At 52.7% G+C, this 20,462-nt stretch overlaps 1 protein-coding gene across 1 annotated transcript; it reads right to left on the bottom strand.

Moving 5' to 3' along the window:
* Positions 1-6,803: 6,803 nt before the first annotated feature.
* ZP1 (zona pellucida glycoprotein 1) lies at positions 6,804-11,492 on the bottom strand. Its single transcript, XM_065882452.1, is given in 9 exon segments — positions 6,804-6,935; positions 6,938-6,966; positions 6,969-6,985; positions 7,045-7,225; positions 7,305-7,372; positions 7,374-7,442; positions 9,116-9,186; positions 9,259-9,446; positions 11,432-11,492. Coding segments are annotated over 9 exon segments (816 nt in total).
* Between the last annotated feature and the right edge of the window lie 8,970 nt (positions 11,493-20,462).

Here is a 20,462-nt window from a genome sequence, read left to right as displayed (position 1 = left end):
ATCAAAGCAGAATGTCAAGACCTCCAGGCTTCTGCAGAAATCCCAGAATAGCAGCTGGGCTCACTTCCCAGAATTTTTGTTTTTACTTTATTTTTGGCCTCTGTGCATGCCTTTTTTTTTTTTTTTTTTTTTAATATTAGCTCAGCAATGTTTCAAACATGTTTTTAAAAACACACACACATAAATAATCTGGGATTTTAGTTGTTTGCTTCTGAAAGTTGACCTGGGTATCTGGTCTTCCTACTGCTGGAACAGAGTGGTACTTTTTCTTTTTAAAATTTATTTTATTTATATTTATTTTTGGCTGCGTTGGGTCTTCGTTGCTGCGTGCAGGCTTTCTCTAGTTGCAGCGAGCGGGGGCTACTCTTCATTGTGGTATGCGGGCTTCTCATTGCCGTGGCCTCTCTTGTTGTAGAGCACGGGCTCTAGGCGCACGGGCTTCAGTAGTTGTGGCGCATGGGCTCACTAGTTGTGGCTCACAGGCTGTAGAGCGCAGGCTCCATAGTTGTGGCGCACAGGCTTAGTTGCTCCGCAGCATGTGCGATCTTCCCGGACCAGGGCTCGAACCCGGGTCCCCTGCACTGGCAGGCGGATTCTTAACCACTGAGCCACCAGGGAAGCCCCAGAGTGGCACTTTTATGTAAAACACCCTTACAGAAATGTCTGGGCATGGAGTCACTTTACAGAGTTGAATTTTGCTTAAGTTGAAGAAACAGGCTGTGAAGTATTCTCCTTTTTATTTAAGGCAAAGCGCCATGATCTCAGTGTAAAGATGAGGGAGCCAGGGGTAGATGGAGAGGGTGGAGATCCCCCTTGGGTATCCCCTAGCTGCAGTCACGGCCCCTGGCCCTCTCCCCAAAAGGCAGGAAGAGAGAAAACCTGACAGGCGCCGAGCAGCTCTGCTTCCTGCCGCAAGTCAGCAAAAATGGTTTGTTAATTATCCCCATCAAGTCTGACTCAACTGTTCTCAAGGCTCAGGTGCCTTCTTATACCAGGAGGTGGTTTCAGGTGAGGGAAGAAGTTTTAAACTGGGCAAATTTGGGCTGGATTTTGATATCCAGGAAAGTCAAAACTTAGATCGCTTCCCTCCAGGGAAAGCACAGGGAACTTAGCGCTGCAAGGACCTTCATTGTTCACATACTTTGTACATTTGTTTCTGTAAACAGGACCCTTTGACGTGGAACTGTTGACAGAAATCTATGTACAATGGAAATAGCGTTTGCCGAAGTTACCTATCAAAATCATGAGCCTGTATACACGCAACAGCAGGAGAAAAACACCTGCATTTACTTTTTACAAAAAGTGAATGGATACTTTTATGAGTATATAGGTTAGGGAAGGTCTTTGCTACATTTAAAGATAAAAATAGGACGGAAATAATATTCATCATTACATAATCCTTTCAAACAGCAGGATGGAAGGACCCCATGAAGAAAAACCAATGGCCAACTCAGTGGGAAACTTGAAACATGAGGATATCCACCCCTTGACTTGTGAAAGCTCTTTACAGACAAGGAAACAAACTCAGGAGGATAGATAAGAGACACAAAGAGGCGATTTATAAGATATAATCGGCTGTAAAGATGCTTGGCGTCTAATCAAAGAGGTCCATGTTAAATCAGCAATGCTGTTTACCCAATGATGCTCCGATAGGCAAAGCCGTAGAACGCTACTGACCTGTGATGGCAAGAGTGTGGGGAACAGGCACCCGTAGGTTCCCAGAGCCCTACGGTCAAGAGGGATGTAGCTTTCAACCCAGCAGTTCTAAGAATTTCTTCTGAGAAAATGGTAGACGAAGAATTACACGCTTACATAATTGTATTCGAAGGTCAGGAAGTTCCCTGGTGGTCTAGTGGTTAGGATTCGCTGCTTTCACTGCCGTGGCCCAGGTTCAATGCCTGGTCAGGGAACTAAGATCCTGCAAGCTATGTGGCCTGGTCAAAAATTTTTTTAAAACTTGTTTTTAATTTAAAAAAAATTGTTTTTAAAAAAGGAGATCCAATATATAGTTCAACCGTGATACGAAGGAGAATGCAGCTGTTACAAGTAATAGGTAAGGACACAAGATGTCTACCTTCGCATGAAAAAGAAAGTTAAAGAGAAAAGTTGGTTACGTAATGTGATTCCAGTTGGCATCTATAGACTCATGCTTGGTTTAAACACAGCATCGATGCCGTTCCCAAAACCACCCTTCCGTGCTGTTTAAACGCTCACAATGAGCTTGTGCAGTGAAGGCAATGGTAAGAAGAGTTGGCCCTGGATGGAGCTGAATCCCTGACCCCTCAGAGCCTGTCAGCCTGGCTCCTCCAAATAACATCCAAGCTGAGAGTCCTCACTTATTTCACACTAACCCTGAAAAGTATATCCCGTAGGCCCTGTACAAGCCAGGAGGCTGGACAGAACAAGTCATCCCTAGTCACAGATGGGGAAACAGTCCCAGCTAAGGGGAGTTCCTTAACTAACTTCCATAGCAAGTGTCTGGATCTTCCTGCCTAAGTGCTCTATTCTGCTAGAAGAGCCTAAGGCAGCTGCTTCCCCTAGCCCTTCCTCATCCTGAGCTATAAGCTTGTCCTCATATGGGGAAGAAAAAAAAAAATTTAGGTAAGCATTAGTTTTGGGGCAGGAGGAAGAGAAATTCTGGTAGTTAATCGTACTCAGTAAATGTTGGCTGTTATGTACTATTCTAAGGATTCTTGTCTATTAATTCATTTTATCCAACACCCCTATGGGGATAGGTATTATTCCCATTTTACAGATGAGGAAACCGAGGCCCAGAAGAGTTCAATAACTCAATATCACACAGCTAGTAAGAGGCAGAGCCAGGGTTATAACTCAAACAGCCTGGCTTGTATTCGACCAGTATCCTGAAAACAGAAAAGATGGAGCTGGCCAGGGCTGGAGAGTGCCTCCATGGTGTCAAGGCCACGGGCCTGACTCAAGCACTGTGGTTCCCTTTACGCCACCTCTCTAACTCATGCCCTACCAAAGGCCAGAGAGGTATCTGAAACCAAGTTTGACTTCCCCACCAGATTCTCCAGCGGCCGGCTGAACCCAACCCATTCCACCTAGGTTGGGTTACCTTTCCCACCCTAGAAGCTCTACACGGCAGCAAAGACCTTTCCAGACCAACAAGTCAGAGGTGAAGGCCCATGTCATACATGAGCAGACGGTCGGCAGCACAGCCAGCACTGGTACTGACCTGTCTGGCAGCTGTGCCCGCTATGGCATCAGGCAGCATCAGGGCCAACAGGCTGCCATTCAGCCTGTGCCGACCAACCCTGTGTGGACCAGTCCCAGGGGCCAAGTAAGTGGGAAGGGGGGCTGGTGAGGGGAGGAGTAGCCAGCATCCGCTATGGGAGGCTGGGAGGCTCAAGGGGGCCTTGGGTGGAGCTTGTTCAAGTCAAGGTTAGTTCTTTCGGCCCCGGGAGCTCTGGATTCCCTCATCCATGATGGCAACCAAGTGGCATGCTTCGAGGATGCCCAGTCAGACCTCCTGTGGCTGTGAGAAGGTGACAAGCCCTCACAGGCCATTAGCCCCGCCAGGCTCCCGATTCCCAGCTACTGCTGTTCTTTGACTCTGCCGTGAGTTGACCTCCCCCTACCTTCTCGTCCTGCTTTCTCTGCCTGGAATGCTGCCTTTCCTTGCGGAGAGGCAAAGTCTCCTAAAGTCAGTCCCGGGAGGCACTGGACTCTACCCAATAATAGAGGCCGCAGTTCTGGAAGGACAGAGCGGACTCTGAAGCGCAAGTCTAAGCTGGGAATGATTCTGTCTAGTCACCACAAGTAGCTTTTCCACACCTGCTTTCACTAGGCTTGAAACAAGGGTCTATTCAGCCTGTTTACCTTCTGTTGCCTTCCAGGAGCTTCTGGGCTTGGTCTGGCTCAGGTCCACAAAGACGCCAACCCCTCGGACCAGGGCAACAGCCAACAGCAAAAGAATTACCCAGAGGAGAGGTCTTGGGTTGCAGCTCATGGTGGAACCTGCCAGACAAAAGGGATCTGAAGGATGGCAGGGCTGGGCAAGGGCCCCTCCAACTCTCTCCCCAAACCCCAGCCCTTGGTAATCACACTGGGCAGAGCTGAAGCTGCCCTTTTGCAGATGAGGTGGACCCTGGCTAGCTTAGCTTAGTTCCCCAATGAATTCAGTTACACCATCTCCTGCCCTCACTATAGCCAGAGCTTCCCCATCTTGTCAGCGCACCCTGGAGGGCCAAGGCCTGAGGGGCCTGCCCACAGCCTCATACCTGCAGGCCCCAGCGTAGACTCCCACCTGGAGGAATCCTCAAAACCCAGTGGCCTGGGAGAGCTCACCATGCTCTGGGCCTGGCAATGTCATTGTGGTGACCTGAGGCTCACTGCCGTCCTGCTCCCCACGTGGCTCAGAAGCCAGGAACAGGCCTGCAGACATGAAAGAACAAAGGACCCCCCTATTTTGTCCTCCACCCTGGACTCACCTGCAGCCCCAGAGCTACATGTGGTCGAGTAAGTCTTTAGCCCTGAGGGGCAGCAGGCAGAGGTGCCGCAAAGGAAGTAAACCTGGCGGGATGAGGATAAGATCAAGGCACGGGGCTGGCTTAGAGCCCTGGGCACGAAGCACTGAGGCAGGGACATGGCGTCTGGAACCCAGCCCAGGTCCACACTGCTGCCGGCCAGGCAGGAGGGAAGAGATCTGGGCATGCTGACCAGCCCAAGTCCCACGAGTTACAGAGTCATAGGTGCTGCTTCCCAATTTGGAATCTGTGCCTCCCTCGTTCTGGATGGCTCACGTCTGCAGTAGTGGACCCTGCGGGAGGGAACCGCTCTGCCGTGTAGAGCCCTGGCCCCGGCCTTCAGAGTCCCCCTGGGAGGGCCGACTTGCTCCCTTTGCCACCCGACAGATGGGGAGAGGGGATTCCGAGGACGTGGTGTTAACTGGGCAGCAGGAGAGCAGATGTCTAGCGCCCTCTCTTCCTGGCCCTCAATGACCAATGACTGGGGGGCAGGGTTGGGGGGGCGGGTTACCATGGCTTCCAGAAACACAAAGCCACGGGCAGCTCCCAAAAGGTGTAGAAGCAGGGACTTCCCTGGTGGTCCAGTGGGTAAGACTCCACGCTCCCAATGCAGGGGGGGCCGGGTTTGATCCCTGGTCGGGGAAATAGATCCTGCATGCATGCCGCAATGAAGATCCTGCGTGCCACAACTAAGACCTGGTGCAACCAAAATAAATAAATAAATTAAAAAAAAAAAAAAAAAAGGGAGTAGAAGCAGGAGGAACTGACCTGAACCGGCACCCAGCAGCGTAACTAACAGGTACCCCTTCATCCAGCAGGCGAGGGGCTCTTGGCTCAGGAAGAGGCACACAGCTGAGCTGGTTATTCAGCTGCCCTCCCAGGTGCTAACCAGTGACATCTGTCTACATCTGATGGAATGTCATGCATCTATTTAAAATATATAGAGGGCTTCCCTGGTGGCGCAGTGGTTGAGAATCTGCCTGCCAATGCAGGCGACACAGGTTCGAGCTCTGGTCTGGGAAGATCCCACTTGCTGCGGAGCAACTGGGCCCGTGAGCCACAACTACTGAGCCTGCGCGTCTGGAGCCTGTGCTCCGCAACAAGAGAGGCCGCGATAGTGAGAGGCCCGCGCACGGCAATGAAGAGTGGCCCCTGCTTGCCGCAACTAGAGAAAGCCCTCGTACAGAAACGAAGACCCAACACAGTCAAAAATAAATATAAAAATAAATTAAAAAAAAAAAGACTGGGAAATATTTTTAAAAATATATATATATAGAGAGAGAGATCTGTCTATATTAAGGTGAAAGATTTATATTGTTCAGTAGAACGAAAGTTAAACAGTAGCGTGTGGCCTATGGTGCCATTTATAGATTATGTAGAAAATCCTAAATATACACTAAGTGTATCCATATTTACCGTCTGCAGAAGTTGAGTTATAAAAATTCAAAGCAGGGACTTCCCTGGTGGCGCAGTGGTTGGGAATCCGCCTGCCAATGCAGGGGACATGGGTTCGAGCCCTGGACCGGGAAGATCCCACATGCTGCGGGGCAGCTAGGCCCGTGTGCCACAACTACTGAGCCTGTGTGCCACAATTACTGAAGTCCATGTGCCTACAGCCTGTGCTCCGCAGCAAGAGAGGCCACCACAATGAGAAGCCCGCACACTGCAGCGAAGAGTAGCCCCCATTCACCACAACTAGAGAAAGCCTGTGCACAGCAAAGAAGACTCAATGCAGCCATAAATAAATAAATAAATATATTAAAAAAAAAAAAAATTCAAAGCAGAGGGACTTCCCTGGTAGCGCAGTGGTTGAGAATCCGCCTGCCAGTGCAGGGGACATGGGTTCGAGCCCTGGTCCGGGTAGATCCCACATGCCGTGGAGCAACTAAGCCCATGCGCCACAGCTACTGAGCCCATGCTCTAGAGCCTGCAAGCCACAACTACTGAAGCCCACGTGCCTAGAGCCCGAGCTCCGCAACAAGAGAAGCCACCGCAGTGAGAAGCCCGCACGCAGCAATGAAGAGCCAACGCGGCCAAAAATAAACTAATGAATTAAAATAAAATTCAAAGCAGACTTATGCTGAACATCATTTCTAGAGTCAGAAGTGAGGCCACTCTGGAGCACCATGCCCGGCGCAGGTTAGGGTTGATTGCCTTCGCGATCTGGCGTTTTCCTTCCTCCCTCTGGAGTGGTTTGCAGGTCGGGGCTCACTGCCCTGCACAGCACTCAGGAAGACCAAGTCCCGTCTGGGGACCTTTGTCCGCATTAGCTCGCAGGGGGCTGGAGGGATTTGGTGACCCGCTCATCCCTGCCTAGCAGACGGGGAGCAGGCAGGAGGAACACATGCTTCTGAGTGGTCCCCCGCGGGCCCTCCAGGAGCCAGTGTCCAGGGGGGCGAAGGTGGCAACGGTGAAGCACTGGTAGTGAGAGTGGCAGGGCAGAGCTACCCTTCCAAGGCCATCATTCAGGTCCTGAGCTGTCACCGAAAGGACACCTGAGGAGGTGAGAAGTCAAGGAGGGGGAGGGGAGGGGCAGCTCCAGCACCACCGCCACTTGCCCGACTGGATGGGCCACTGGAAGGGGTTGGCGGTGGGAGCGGCCCAGTGCTGGTACAGCACCAGGACCAGAACGGGGTCTGTCCTCTGCAGGAGCCAGACCTCCATGGGGTCAGACTCTTGAAGCAGCCCCACAATGGGGTGGTCCCCCTCCCTGTGGTAGGAACTAAAAGCCTTGTCTGCAGGGAGAGGGGCTCATGAACTTCGGTCGACTGTATGTCTGGGAAGTGGGGGTGGGTAGAGAAAGCACAGGGACACCGTATCCTTTTCCCTTGTCGATCTGCAGCTGAAGCCTCAGGGGGCTGTACTGGGTCACAGTGGCTGGATGGGGGAGGAAAGAGGGACGCCTGGAGGGGCAGGAAGTCACTGGCATTGAAGACACAGTGGATGTGAAGCCTGAAGTCCCAGTTGGAGAGGATGGAGGAGAGAAGACACAGAATCAGCGCATCCAGATTACTGTACTATGTGGATGCGACATACGAGGCTTGGTCCAGCGGGGCGGATGGACGCCACCTGCAATCACCTGGGTGATGTGCATCGTTGCCCCGTCCTCTGCCCACCACGTCTTGTCTTCTCGGGACAGTTCGAGTCTGCTGTGCCAGGCCATCTTCTAGATGGAGAGGCTGGAGCCCCCTGGGGCTGACAGATGCCCACCCTGTCCTGAAAGCTCTGTCATCTCACAGACCCGGGTTTGAATCTTATCAGCATTCACTGGCCGCTTAACCTAAGCCTCAATCTCTTCATTTGCACAATGGCGCTGACCCCCTCCCTCCAAAGGCTGTGCTTAAGGATCAAGTGAGGTCACGAGATAGCGCGCTGGGGTCATCCTTGTCCTTGCGGTTGTGGCTGGTCTGCCACTGGGTCCCGTGCGCCTGGCTGGCCTGCGTGGCACTGCACACACCCGGTGGGGGTACGGGCACGCCGGCACCCGGAGATGTTCTGCAAGAAGAGCTGACCCACCCTCCCCCAGCTCCTGAGCGCTCGACCTTCACTTGTACTTGTGGCAGAGCCCTGGGTTCGGGCCTGGGCCGGTGCCCTTGGGGAGGACGTCCTACCAATGGAGACCAGGGCCTGGCACAAAGAAGGTGTCAGTACTCACGAGTGATTCCACCCCGACCGGAAGGCCTTTCCTCTGCGGGGCCCTCCAGCTCATTCCTGATGGCCTACAGCTGTTTCGCCTTACGCTTCCCTTCTGTGATGAGTTCTGGCTAGCTCCCGTAGCTTTTAAATCCTGGTGTCCAAAGCATGACAGATTTGTCCCCCGGTCCCCCTGGGAATACATAACATTTTAAAGGAAAAGACATTTGAACCCTGATGCCAGCAGCCTGCCCCAGCCCTCATGGCAGGAAGGGTGGGAAAAAAAGACATCTGGAAACCCACTCAGTGCCAGGCACAGAATTCCTACACCCCGTGGTTACCATATTAGTTCAGGCTGAGGTTGGCGCCTGGCGGCTGGGGTTGAGACAGGTGTGACAAGCTCAGATGTCCTCAGGGGTTACCCCCGGCATCCTGGGTTCCTGGCTCGTTTTGCCACCTGAGTCAGCAGGTGCCGGTGGCCCCTTTCAGTGAGGGGTTCTCCCTCAGCTCCTCCCCCACCCCACCCCGCACCCTCAGAGCTTCAGCCCCAGCTGTCTTCTGCCTCATCTGGGGCTTTGTAACCTCTGAGATCAGGAGGTGGCAACGGTCAGGCACAGCCTTGGCTTCTTCCTGGGGCCTGGAAGGGGACTTTTCAGCTCCTTGGTGCTTCGTTTCTCAGCTCAGTTCCTGGAGGGATAAAGGTGAGGGCTCTCGAGGACTCCGGCCCTCTCAGGCCCTGCCGTGGCTTCTGCCTGCCAGGCGTGGGCAGGCCCGGTCTAATGCTCACATCAGCTCTGGTTGAGAGGCGTTGCGCCGGCCTGGGGGGCCGGTGGTGCTGGGAAGAGGTGAGTAGCTCATCTGAGGTCACACAGTAGGTGATAGCAGAGCTTGGACATGACCCCAGATGGCTCCAAAGCCAGTGCTAAGCTCACCTGTGCTCCCTTCACACCCAAGCCCGCGGCCCAGCCTGTGTGAGGAAGGCGCCGTCCTACATGATGGAACCGTGCGGCCCCATCCAGATGCCGATGTTGGACACCAACTGGTTCTGCTGGATGCCGTCCACCTGTAGGAAGAGACAGCTGGGCGAGGCCCTTCCAGGGGGTGGTCATGGGCACCAGTGTGGCCCCCACTCTACCTGGACTGTGGTGTCACAGCAGGTGAGAGGGCCAGCCGTGGAGACCACGGAGGATCCCGCCTCCTGGTTTCGGAGCAGCTGGGGGGCGGTGCAGACCAGTTGGACGTTGATTAGTGTCCTGCACACCAAGGCTGTTTCTCGGGACACCACCAGGACGAAGTGACTGTTTCTGAAGCACTGGACAGTCACTGGGACGAAGGCAGATCAAAGAGGAGGGTCAGTGCCTTGGGGTTCAGGGTCCATCATAAACACGGTGTGGGGAGGGCCTGGGCGACCGTCAGCATTTGAGGGCTGACCTGGCTTCTCTCACTGCCCTTTCTTGCAGTGGTAACTCCAGCAAAGCCTTCACAGACCAGACTTTCTCATGCAGGCAACAGACAGGCAAACTACACTCTAAAAGTAGGGTCACCATTTAATTTATCATCCACGCTGGAATGTTCTAGATCTACGGGAGGGGTACATGTAAAGATAGATTAACTGTTATCAGGCTGGGGCAGGTGGTCACCGCATCTAAAGATCTCTTCTGCGGTCCATTCTGGGGGCCAGGCTCTCCTGCGAACGGGGCGTGGAGCAGTTTCATCACTGGTGGGTGGGGTGGGGGAGGAAGCCCTCCTATTCCTTCAGCATTCAGGGGACAAGGGCCTTGCTTGGTCTGGAAAGTGGCGCCTGTGTTGCCATAGTAACAGGGACCCTCTCTGGTGTTGTCATGACAGCAGCCAGCTGATGGGCTTCCTTTGAACTTCTTCTCACTCTGCGGGGGATGTGCCTGGAGGCCACCTGGCACTCTTCCTGAGTCAGAGGGTACCTAGGTCTGGGGACAAGCGTGGTGAGGACATGAAAAGGAGCCACGTGGGCCGCAGACCTCCAGGGAAATGGAGGGCAGTGGCTTCGTAGAGCCCAGCAAAGGGCTGTCAGTCCCCCGGATCCTCAGGAAGGCTCCCGACAGAGTGTGCGCGCACGGAGGACTCCTCCGTGCCTCCGTAAGCTGGCTTGTCAGCGGCTCCCCACCGTGTTCCAAGGTGCCCCGCTGGGGTCGCGCTAGGGTGGGGTGGGTGGGTCCAGGGACAGTGAGGCAGGGGTTAAATGGGCTAAGCTGTCCTCTGGGGTAGGGCGGAGGGGGTGCGCATGAGGGGCAGGAAGTGAGAATGTGGTGGGCGGTGCCAGGTGGGAGTCCGGAGTCCAGGTGTGATCAGGTTTGGGACGGATGATCAGAGTGACCACTGGGCGGCACAGCTTCCACGAACACCCTCAGGCGGGAGTGCCCATCCTACAGGAGAGAGGGCGACAGGGGAGCAGCATCCGGGCAGAGGAAGGATCAGTGCCCAGGACTTAGCCTTCCTCGCCCACCAGCCCGTTGAGCGGCCTCGGCTTCCGATGTGTCCCTGGTCCTTGAGGGGCCTCTCTAGCCTGACACTGTGTTAGGGCAAGCTGGTTCCCAGCCATGGGGTCTCCCCCAGAGCAGTGAGATCCCTGCCTTCTCCAGCACATGGCAGTCTTTGTAATTGGCAGAAAAAGACCGTGCGCCCCTGGGGCTCGGCGGTCACCCGTGATGACAGATGGAGCAGCTGTTCACCTCAGACGGGTTCCCAATTCATCTGGAATGGGGGGAGGGGAGATGGGGATGGAGGGAAGGAGTCACGGATGCTGAAGGGGGAAGCCAGAGGCCGTTGGACTCTGCTGAGAAGACTCCCCACTCAGGAGAAGAAGTACCTCCTAGAGGTCTCCTGGGGGATTAAGGCCATTAATACCACCGTGGCTGTTACCGATAACAAACAAGAGAACAGACAATTAGATAATGTGGCCTCCTGGCTGGGATCCTAAAACAGAAAAGGACCTTAGGTGAAAGCTAAGGAAATGGACTTTAGTTGTAACAATGTGTCAACATTGGTTCATTAATTGTAATAAATGTACCATCCTAATGTGAGATGTTAATTACAGGGGGAGCTGTGTGGGGTATATGGGAACTTTCTGTGCTATCTTCTCAGGTTTTCTGTAAATCTGGGACAGTTCTAAGAAATAAAGTCTATTAACAACAACCAGCCTGGCTCACAGACAGGGGCGCTTCCCACGCGCCCAGCAGGGTCCCAAGCCTTGCTTGTATTAGCTCATCAGGGGCCGTCCTCCGAGGGAGGGGCTGTCCCTGTCCTCAGTCCTCGTCTCCTGGAAGCCTTACCGCAGGGTCTGGAGGAGCCCAGCTCAGCCAGCGTTAGTCCCCACAGGTCGTTATAATTCATAGCAGCGGGGAGAGCATGTGGCCTGGTAGTTAGAGTCTGGTTCCAGTCCAGCCCCCTGGTCACTTTCTGGCTGTGACCTGGGACACATCATTTTTCTGAGCTTCGGTTCCCCGTTTGTGGATTGGGGTTGATATTGCTTACCTCGCAGGGTGACGGGAGACCGAAAGAGACAAATACTGGGGGTGATAAGTCATTTGTGACAACGACTGAACACTTGGTAGTGATCAGCTTTTACTGTGGTTAGCGCCGAGGTGGGGGAAGCTCCGTGCGTTAAGGGCCCTGGGAGCAGAGCAGGTAGAGCCTGCGAACCCAGAGGCAGGGCAGTTTCTGGAGGGAAGGCTGCCTGAGCAGAAGCAGAGGCGCCGGTGGGCACAGGGGGTGCCGTCGAGGGGAGCGGTATTGTGCCAAAGAGGAGGGGATTTGGGGGGTGGGGAGGGCAGGGCATAGAGAGGTGGGGAAACATCGGACTTAAGCTGGGCTGGGAAGGGGAGGAGATGTGGCTGGAGGGGGGCAGGGGCTGGTGAGGTGACCTTCCTGCGGGACGATGGGAGGTTTTCAACTTTTTATTTTGAAATACTTCCATTCTTACTGAAAAGAAGTTCCATATATCCTTCACCCAGATTGCTCAAACGTTAACTGTTAACTTCCTTTTACATTTGTTTCAGCGCTCACCTTCTCTCTGATTGTATGTACGCGCGCACACACGTACACACACACATAATTTCTTCCATATAGCGTGAGAGAGCTGGTTGCAGACGTGACGGACTCTGAACACTGCGGTGTGTATTTCTTAAAAAACAAGCAACCACAGTTAAAAGATCAAAATCAGGGATTCAACATTGGTATGACACAACTGTCTAATCTATGAACCTTATTCAATTCACCTATCGTCCTCGTGCTTTTACAGCAAAGGAGAAGGATTTTTTCCCAGGCCAGGTCCAGTCCAAGGTCAGGACCATGTTCCTTGGGCCTCTTCCAATCTGGGACAATCCCTCTGTCTGTGTCTTTCATAGCGTGAATATTTTTGAGGAGTACAGGCCAGTTATTTTGCAGCATGGCCCTCATTTGGGTTTGTCTCGGGTTTCCCCCTGCTTAGACACAGTTTATGCATTTTTGGTGGTGTATGGGTTGCTAGGGCCACCACAACAAAATACCATAGGCTTGGTGGCGGAAACAATAGAAATGTATTTTCTCACAGTTCTGGAAGTTGGAAGTCCAAGATCATGCTGTCAGAAGTCTGGCTTCTTCTGAGGCTTCTCTCCCCTTGACTTGCAGGTGTCCGCCTTCTTGCTAAGCCCTCACATGTGCGCATACACTCCTGATGTCTCTTTATGGGTCCAAATTTCTTCTCCTTCTAAGCACACCAGTCTGATTGGATTAGGACCCACCCTAAAGGCCCCATTTTAACTTCATCACTTCTTAAAGACCCCATCTCCAAATACAGTCACATTCTGAGGTACTGGGGATTAGGGCTTCAATATATGAATAGAGGCACAGTTCAACCCATAACAGGCAGCAACACCCCAGAGGTGATGTTGTGTCCTTCTAGTTGCATTCAAACCCAAGGCTCATCGTACGGCTTGTCCTATTACTGCTGATAGATCTTTGATCACTGGGTGAGATGGGGTTGGCCAGGTTTCTCCACTCTACAGCTACCGTGTTTCTCTTTGGAAATAGAAAGTATATTATGGGGAGATATTTTGAGACTACTCAATTATCCCGCCTCTCAGCAAACATTCACCCACTGGTGTGCTGGTTCTCCAATCCATCATTCCTTCTGTCAATACGTTGCTTCGCATTCTGTTGTAACAGAGAGCTTTCCCTGATGGGGGGTTTTAGGTGCCAGGGAGAACACCAGACAGAGGAGTTGAGAGACCTGGATTCTATCCTGCTTTCACCTCTCAGGAGCCAAGGGACCTTCCCCATCTGTAAAATAGGCATGGAATTAGATAATACTCAGAGAGGTGTTTTCTAACGGATCACGGACCTTACTCGTGAGGAAGGCATCTCTCCCAAGTCCCTGGAAAGGCAGAGAAAGAGCAGGGGAGCTTCCTCATGGCCAAGGGCAGAAGGATGCCTTCGAGAAAAGTGGTGCTGAGCTGTCCTGGAGAGAGAGGGCCCTGAGACCTTGGTCATGACTCTACATTCTCGCAAAGACTCACGGGCACCAGAGCTCATCTGCCCGATGCTGGGTGGCCTCAGCCTGCAGCGGCTTGAAGCAGGGTTTCAGTTCCCAGCCAGGGATTGAGGTCAGGTCACGGCAGTGAGAGCGCTGAATCCTAGTCACTAGACCACAAGGGACAAGTGGCCAGTTACAAAGCCCTGGCCCATCAGCTGTGTAGAGATGAATTTCCATATAGAGATGGAAAGTAGTGAAACAAGTAAAGTGTTTATTAGGAGGAAAAGGGTTACGTGTGGATAGACACACGGGCGGGCTGAGAGAGAGAGAGAGAGTCATGCCCTTGTGATAGTTTGAATCACTTATATGGGGCATTCCTTCCCGGTTTCCTTTGGCCAATCATCTTGCTTTGCCTGGTTCTGAGGCCGTATTTGGTTTATCTCAGAGTCCTCCCATGTGTGCACACGCATCTCTTAGCCAAGATGGATTCTAGCGAAGAGAGCTATGGGTAGGTTGACATCACTTACTACGAGATGATGCCCCCTCCCTTTTGACCTCTGAGGAGCCCTTCTGCACATGTAGAGTTGGGAAGGACTCCTTGACTTCAAGAATGAGGAATATTTGGTCTTTTATCTCTTTTCTGGGCACGGCTCAGCTATTCTTTTTTTTTTTTTTTTTTTTTTTTTTTTTGCGGTACGCGGGCCTCTCACTGCTGTGGCCTCTCCCGTTGCGGAGCACAGGCTCCGGATGCGCAGGCTCAGCGGCCATGGCTCACGGGCCCAGCCGCTCCGCGGCACGTGGGATCTTCCCGGACCGGGGCACGAACCCACGTCCCCTGCATCGGCAGGCGGACTCTCAACCACTGCGCCACCAGGGCTATAGCTAAGGGCTATTCTTTTGCTCCTCATCTTGGAGTATCTGTCCGCAGGCAACAGACTCTGGCTGCTCAGCCTGGGGCCCATCTATCTCCTGCCTCAAGCCTGAAGCTCCAATGCTCACCCACTAGAGACCTTGGGAAAGTCACCTACCGGCTTGGTGACTCCATTTCCTCATCTGTATAATGGGGCTAATAAGGGGACATAAATTGTAGGGTTGCTCTGAGGATTAAATAAATAACCCATGTAAAGCACTGAGAACAATCTGCGTGTGGTAATCATTTGAACGTGATAGTGATGAAAACCACCGTAATTTTTTATGGTTGAGGACAGAGGGTCAGATCAGGGTGACTTGACTTGGAACCTCGGCTTCCCTCTTGGCCTCGTTCTAAACCTCAGTTTGTTTATCTCTTTCTCATCTTTTTAAACTTAGTCCTTTTTATTTTTGAAAATTGGACTTGAGTTTCTGAATCTGTAAAGTGGGATTAAAAATAAGGTCAAGGGTCTGTCCTTGTGGCACAGTGGTTAAGACTCCACGCTCCCAATGCAGGGGGCCCAGGTTTGTTCCTTGGTCAGGGAAATAGATCCCACAGGCATGATGCGACTAAGTGTTTACATGCCACAACTAAGGAGCCCGTCTGCTGCAACTAAGACCTAGTGCAACGAAGTAAATAAATAAATATTAAAAAAAAATAAGGTCAAAGTCACTGAGGCGCTGAGAATTCCATGTCAGTTCTCCACCCCATCTGTTTTTTTTGTTTTTTGTTTATTTTTGGTTGCACCACAAGGCAGTGGAAATTCCCAGACCAGGGATCACGGATCAAGCCCGTGCCCCCTGCAGTGGAAGTGCGGAGTCTTAACCACTGGACCATCAGGGAAGTTCTCACCCAATCTGTTCTGCTAATAAAAGCCAGGGACAGAGGGAGGGTACCAGTGGAGGAAGGGGCCTTTCTAGGCTGGAAAGACAAGGCTGCCGGGGAATGGGATACTGTGATTTATGATAAGAAATATATATTTGGTTTTTGTCCCCATCCTGGCAGAGCTCCTAAACACCCTGGGAATTTCCTGGGAGGAGAGCAAAACAAAGGTGTCTTTTGTTATGTTGTTGAGGTTCCTTTAGGAAGGCACCTAGCGTTGGGAGCTTGCTGCCAAGGGAACCAACCACATGGTTAGAGGATTAGCACACATCCCCCCTTCCCCACCTCTTGGGAGGGAAGAGGGGCTGGAGATTGAGGTCACTCACCAACAGCCAATGATTCAATCAATCATGTCTATGTAGCGAAGCCACCATAAAACCCTCAAAGGACGAGGTTAAGAGCTTCCACTTTGGTGAACATGTGGAGATATGGGGAGAGTAGCACCCAGAGAGCACGGAGGCTCTGCGCCCCTCCCGTATACCTTACCCTGTGCATCTCTTCCATCTGGCTGTTCCTGAAAAACGTTTCTCTGAGATCTGTGAGCTGTTCTAACAAATTAATCAAACCCAAGGAGAGGGTCGTTGGAAACTCAGACTGATAGCCAGTTCAGATCAGAAGAAGAGGTGACACCTGGACTTGTGATTGGTGTCTGAGTAGGGGGAGGGGACAGTCTTATAGGACTGAGTCCTTACCCTGTGGAATCTGATGTTATATCTCCGTGGAGATAGTGTCAGAATTGAATTGCAGGCCACCCAGCTGGTGTCATGGGGAAAAAACCCCACACAAAATCATAGGGACCAAAGCATGTACGGGACCCAGCAGGAAGCAGGTCACCTCACCCCAGGGGCTTGCAGACAGACCCAGGGGAAGCCCTAGCCATGGTCCCTGTGTCATGGGGAAGAACAAAGCTGACTCCATATTGGATCTGTTTCTTTTACTTTAACCTCTGTATTCTATTTCTTTTGCTACAAGTTAATCACGAAAGGGATTTTGCCTATAAGCTCAAATTATACATAATGGCGCACCTCTGGGAACCCTGCCACCCAGGTAATGAATGTTAAGCTAAAATCCCTTTGTTTAGCTCACAGGAAACATCCTGACCAAGCCCACCTGTGAATGGCTGTAGGAAAGAAGAAATTAACACATCCCCTCTGGAGTCTGGCTGGAACCGGGAAGTGTTTGACTTTACCCGCCCCGCCCCGCCCCCCCCACCTTTTAGTCTAAAAGAAGCCTGAGTTCTAACTCAGGCAAGATAATCCTTTGGGACACAAGTCCACCATCTTCTTGGTCTCCTGGCTTTCTGAATAAGTCGCTAGGCCTTGCCCCAACAATTGGTCTCTCAGTTTACTGGCAAACAGTGTGGCAAACAGTACGAACTTGGACTCGGTAACACCTGTAGATCCTGTTGGCTGCGGAGATGCTTCCCGAAGCTTGTGGAGCATGTTTAACAGCAGAAAGTCAGCCCTACTTATCCTGCAGAGCTGATGACAATGAACCTCAGAGAGTCCAGTCATCTGGGAAGTGCTGGGTTCTGGTGCTGGAGCACCTTCTTTTTTTTTTTTCCTGGTTTATTTATTTTTTACTTATTTATTTACTTGTTTAGGCTGTACCACGTGGCATGCGGGATCTTAGTTCCCTGACCAGGTATCAAACCCGTGCCCCCTGCAGTAGAAGCATGGAGTCCTAACCACTGGACCGCCAGGGAAGTCCCTGGAGCACGTGCTTCTGAGTTCCAGCTCTTCTGCCCACTGGCTGAGTGGCCTTGGCTGGGCCACTCAACCTCTCTGTTTTTTTCTCTGGGCGTGGGTAAGATAACAGTCCCTACCATCCTGGATTATCTGGGTGCAGCATATATATGTAATGCATATAAAATCTATATCTGTATATATTTTTTGGTGGGGATTCACCGGCATACATGTGGGTCTGAGAAAAGTTATTAGTTAATAATAACAGAGAGTTACTAGTCCCCAGGGTTGTACCCACCACAGGTGAAAACAGAGTCTGGGAGAATTGCATCAGGCCATGAGTAACAGTGGATCCAGACTGGCCACCGTGAGGACCTGGGGGTTCCTTTCGGGCCTAATCTCCAATACTAGAGATTCGCGCTATGCAACAAACGCTCACTGAGAGCCCTCCCACGTGTCAGGCCCGCTGCTTGGCTTTGGTGAGGAGATAAAACAGGAACTGTCTCTGTCCTCCAGTTGCTCGTGATGGGGTGGGGAACAGTTGTGTGAAAGTTACCATGGAGGGCAGAGGTGCAGAGGCAGGGGTGTGGGAGGTAGGGTCTGAAAGGCTCAGCAAAGTCTTCCCGGAGGAGGTAACCTCTGAGCAGCATTTTGAAGGATGAATAGGAGTTCACAGAGAGGCCAAGGGAGGAAATGGTATTCTAGAGCAGGGAGCAAACAGCACAAGGGGGCAGAAACAGCCTGGTATGTACAGGGTGATGAATGCTGACATGATAGGAGGTGACTAGGGAGAAGCAGAAATGAAGGTGGAGGCACAGGCAGGGCCAGATCACTGAGGGGCTTATTGGCCATGTGAGGAGCTAAGCCTCCACCTGTGGGTGACGGTGGCGTTAGGGTGCTCCACCCGGTGCAAGGTGTCATGTGGGGTCCTGCCCCTCTGCTGTGTGTGGCCAACTCCAGGGCCTCCCAAGTAAGGGAGAATGGAGGGTCCAGGGCATGGCTCACCTGCTTCCTCTTGTGCATCTCACTTCCTGTTTTATTGACTCTTTAAAGAGGACAGAAAGGAACATGAAAGCCTGCTTCCTAAGGCAGGGCCGGAGGGAGAAAGCCCTTCTGGGCTTGGCCCCATGGCTGGGGGGCAGTTGGCCCATTCCCTTGACTGTTCGTTAAACACACCTGATGCCATGATCATTCTCTTGGGGACCCAGAGACACTGATGATCACAGAAAGGGGTCTTGCCGTAGAGAATGGACTCGAGGACACTGGGCGGGGGAAGGGTAAGCTGGGGTGAAGTGAGAGAGTGACATGGACATATATACACTACCAAATGTAAAATAGCTAGCTAGTGGGAAGCAGCCGCATAGCACAGGGAGGTCAGCTCGGTGCTCTGTTACCACCTAGAGGGGTGGGATAGGGAGGGAGATGCAAGAGGGAGGAGATGGGGGATATATGTATAGGTATAGCTGATTCACTCTGTTATAAAGCAGAAACTAACACACCATTGTAAAGCAATTCTACTCCAATAAAGATGTTAGAAAAAAAAAAAAGAAAGAAAGGGGTCTTGCAAGATGAGTGGGGGAGGGAAGAGGCATTCCAGGCAGCAGCAGCCGGGAGTGCAAAGGCTTGGAGGTGAGCCGAGAGGAAGGGGGCAGGGACTGGCGGGCGGTGTGCTGGATCCCGAGAGGACTTGAAGGCTGCTTTGAGAACCTGGACAGTTCCCACAGGCAGCAGAACCCCCGCAGGGCTCTGTGACGCTCTGGTTCGTCTCCTCCAGGGCAGTACGTGTGGTTGATGGGGAGACAGACCTGACTTTGGCTCTTTCAGGCTCTGACGTCAAGTTGCCAGCCATGGAGAAGGCTGTGCTTCAGGGCCTATGGCCTGTGCTCTGGGGTGGCTGCATCTTTCTCCAGGTCCTGGGGGGGGGGTCACTGGACAGCCCCCCCCCCTCCCAGTGCCACCAGGACCCAGCTGCCGCTCCCCGCTCCGAGTGCACCAGACGCAAGGAACCCGAGTTCTCCATCCCAGCCAAACCAGCAGCATCGGCACGCTCTGAGGAACTTGCTAGGAATGCAGATGCCCAGGCCGCCTCCCCAGACCCGCTGGATCGCACGCACTAGGGGTGGGGCACCCAGCGGTCTGGACGTCACAAGCCCTCCAGTAGGTTCTGAGGCACATTCAAAGTGGGACTGGCTGGTCTATTTGCCAAGGCCCTGATCACGTCGCTCTCCTCCGGACTCCGAGCGCCACACGGGCCCATCTGGCAGCCTGGCTGTCCTCCTGCCTACAGTGCCGGCCAGACACTGCGAAGGGCTCCGCAGGGTTCTCTGATCGCATCTTCTCCTGGAGGCGCCTGTCCTCTGCTTTCAGCCAGGGAGCCCCAGCTCAGAGTCCCCACGGCTCACGAGACTTCTCTCAAGTGTCTGGTGCGGAACACCCTCCCCGTGCCACCCCCTACCCCAACTCCAACTCCTTCCTGCCCAGGCCACCTCCATGTGGCGCCTGAGGGACTTGTGTGGGAGGCAGGTTTACACGGTGGGAGTTCAGCCAAGGGCCCTACAGGAACCAACATCCCTGCCTCCTTGTTTAGAAAATGCCTTAGGGCACTGCTCATCTGGAGTACTTTCTTCCTTTGTCTTAGTAACTTTTCATAAATTGTCCTCGGGGATGGTTGGGAGACAGTCACCACAGTGATTACAGGATTGGAAACGAGGGTTGGGGGAAGGGGCAGAGGAGTGAGCGTTGCAGGTGAGCAGGGCCGCCATCAGGGCTTGTGCAGAGTGTTCAGTGCTCAAGGGTACCTAGTGGAGGGGGTGAGGGAGGGCTGAGAGCCAGGAGGAGGGCTGGACCCCACCCCAAGCCTGATTCCCTAGAGCTAAGATATGTTATAGGAGGAAAGGAGGGATTCTTTTTTTTCTTTTTTGGCCACACCACGTGGCATGCGGGATCTTTGTTCCCCGACCAGGGATCAAACCCATGCCCCCTGCGTTGGGAACATGGAGTCTTAACCACTGGACTGCCAGGGAATTCCCAAGCGGGGATTCTTTCTAAGCCCAAAGAGCAGTCTGTGCACCACTTTGGGGCAGGGACTGTGCAGAAGGAGCACCTTTAAAAAAATTCATATTGCTGTGAAGTTACTTGCCCAAGGTCACCTGCCACACTTCACTGCCTGCATGGCCTTAGAGGATGTCTGTGGCTCAGCAGGCTGGGTGTGGAGGGGGGTGGATGGGGATGAAGGTACTTTCCCCCGAGTGGAACGGAAACACCCACCTAGGGAGGGCTGTAGGCACTTGTCTTCAGAAGACGGAGACCCTCCGTCACTAAGAGGAAAGGGGACATTACCCTAGTGCTACTGATTTGTTTAATCAAGGCTCTTA

Source organism: Phocoena phocoena, chromosome 8 (genome assembly GCF_963924675.1).
Source record: "Phocoena phocoena chromosome 8, mPhoPho1.1, whole genome shotgun sequence".
NCBI classification, from domain to species: Eukaryota; Metazoa; Chordata; class Mammalia; order Artiodactyla; family Phocoenidae; genus Phocoena; species Phocoena phocoena.
This window is presented reverse-complemented; position numbering and strand designations above follow the sequence as displayed.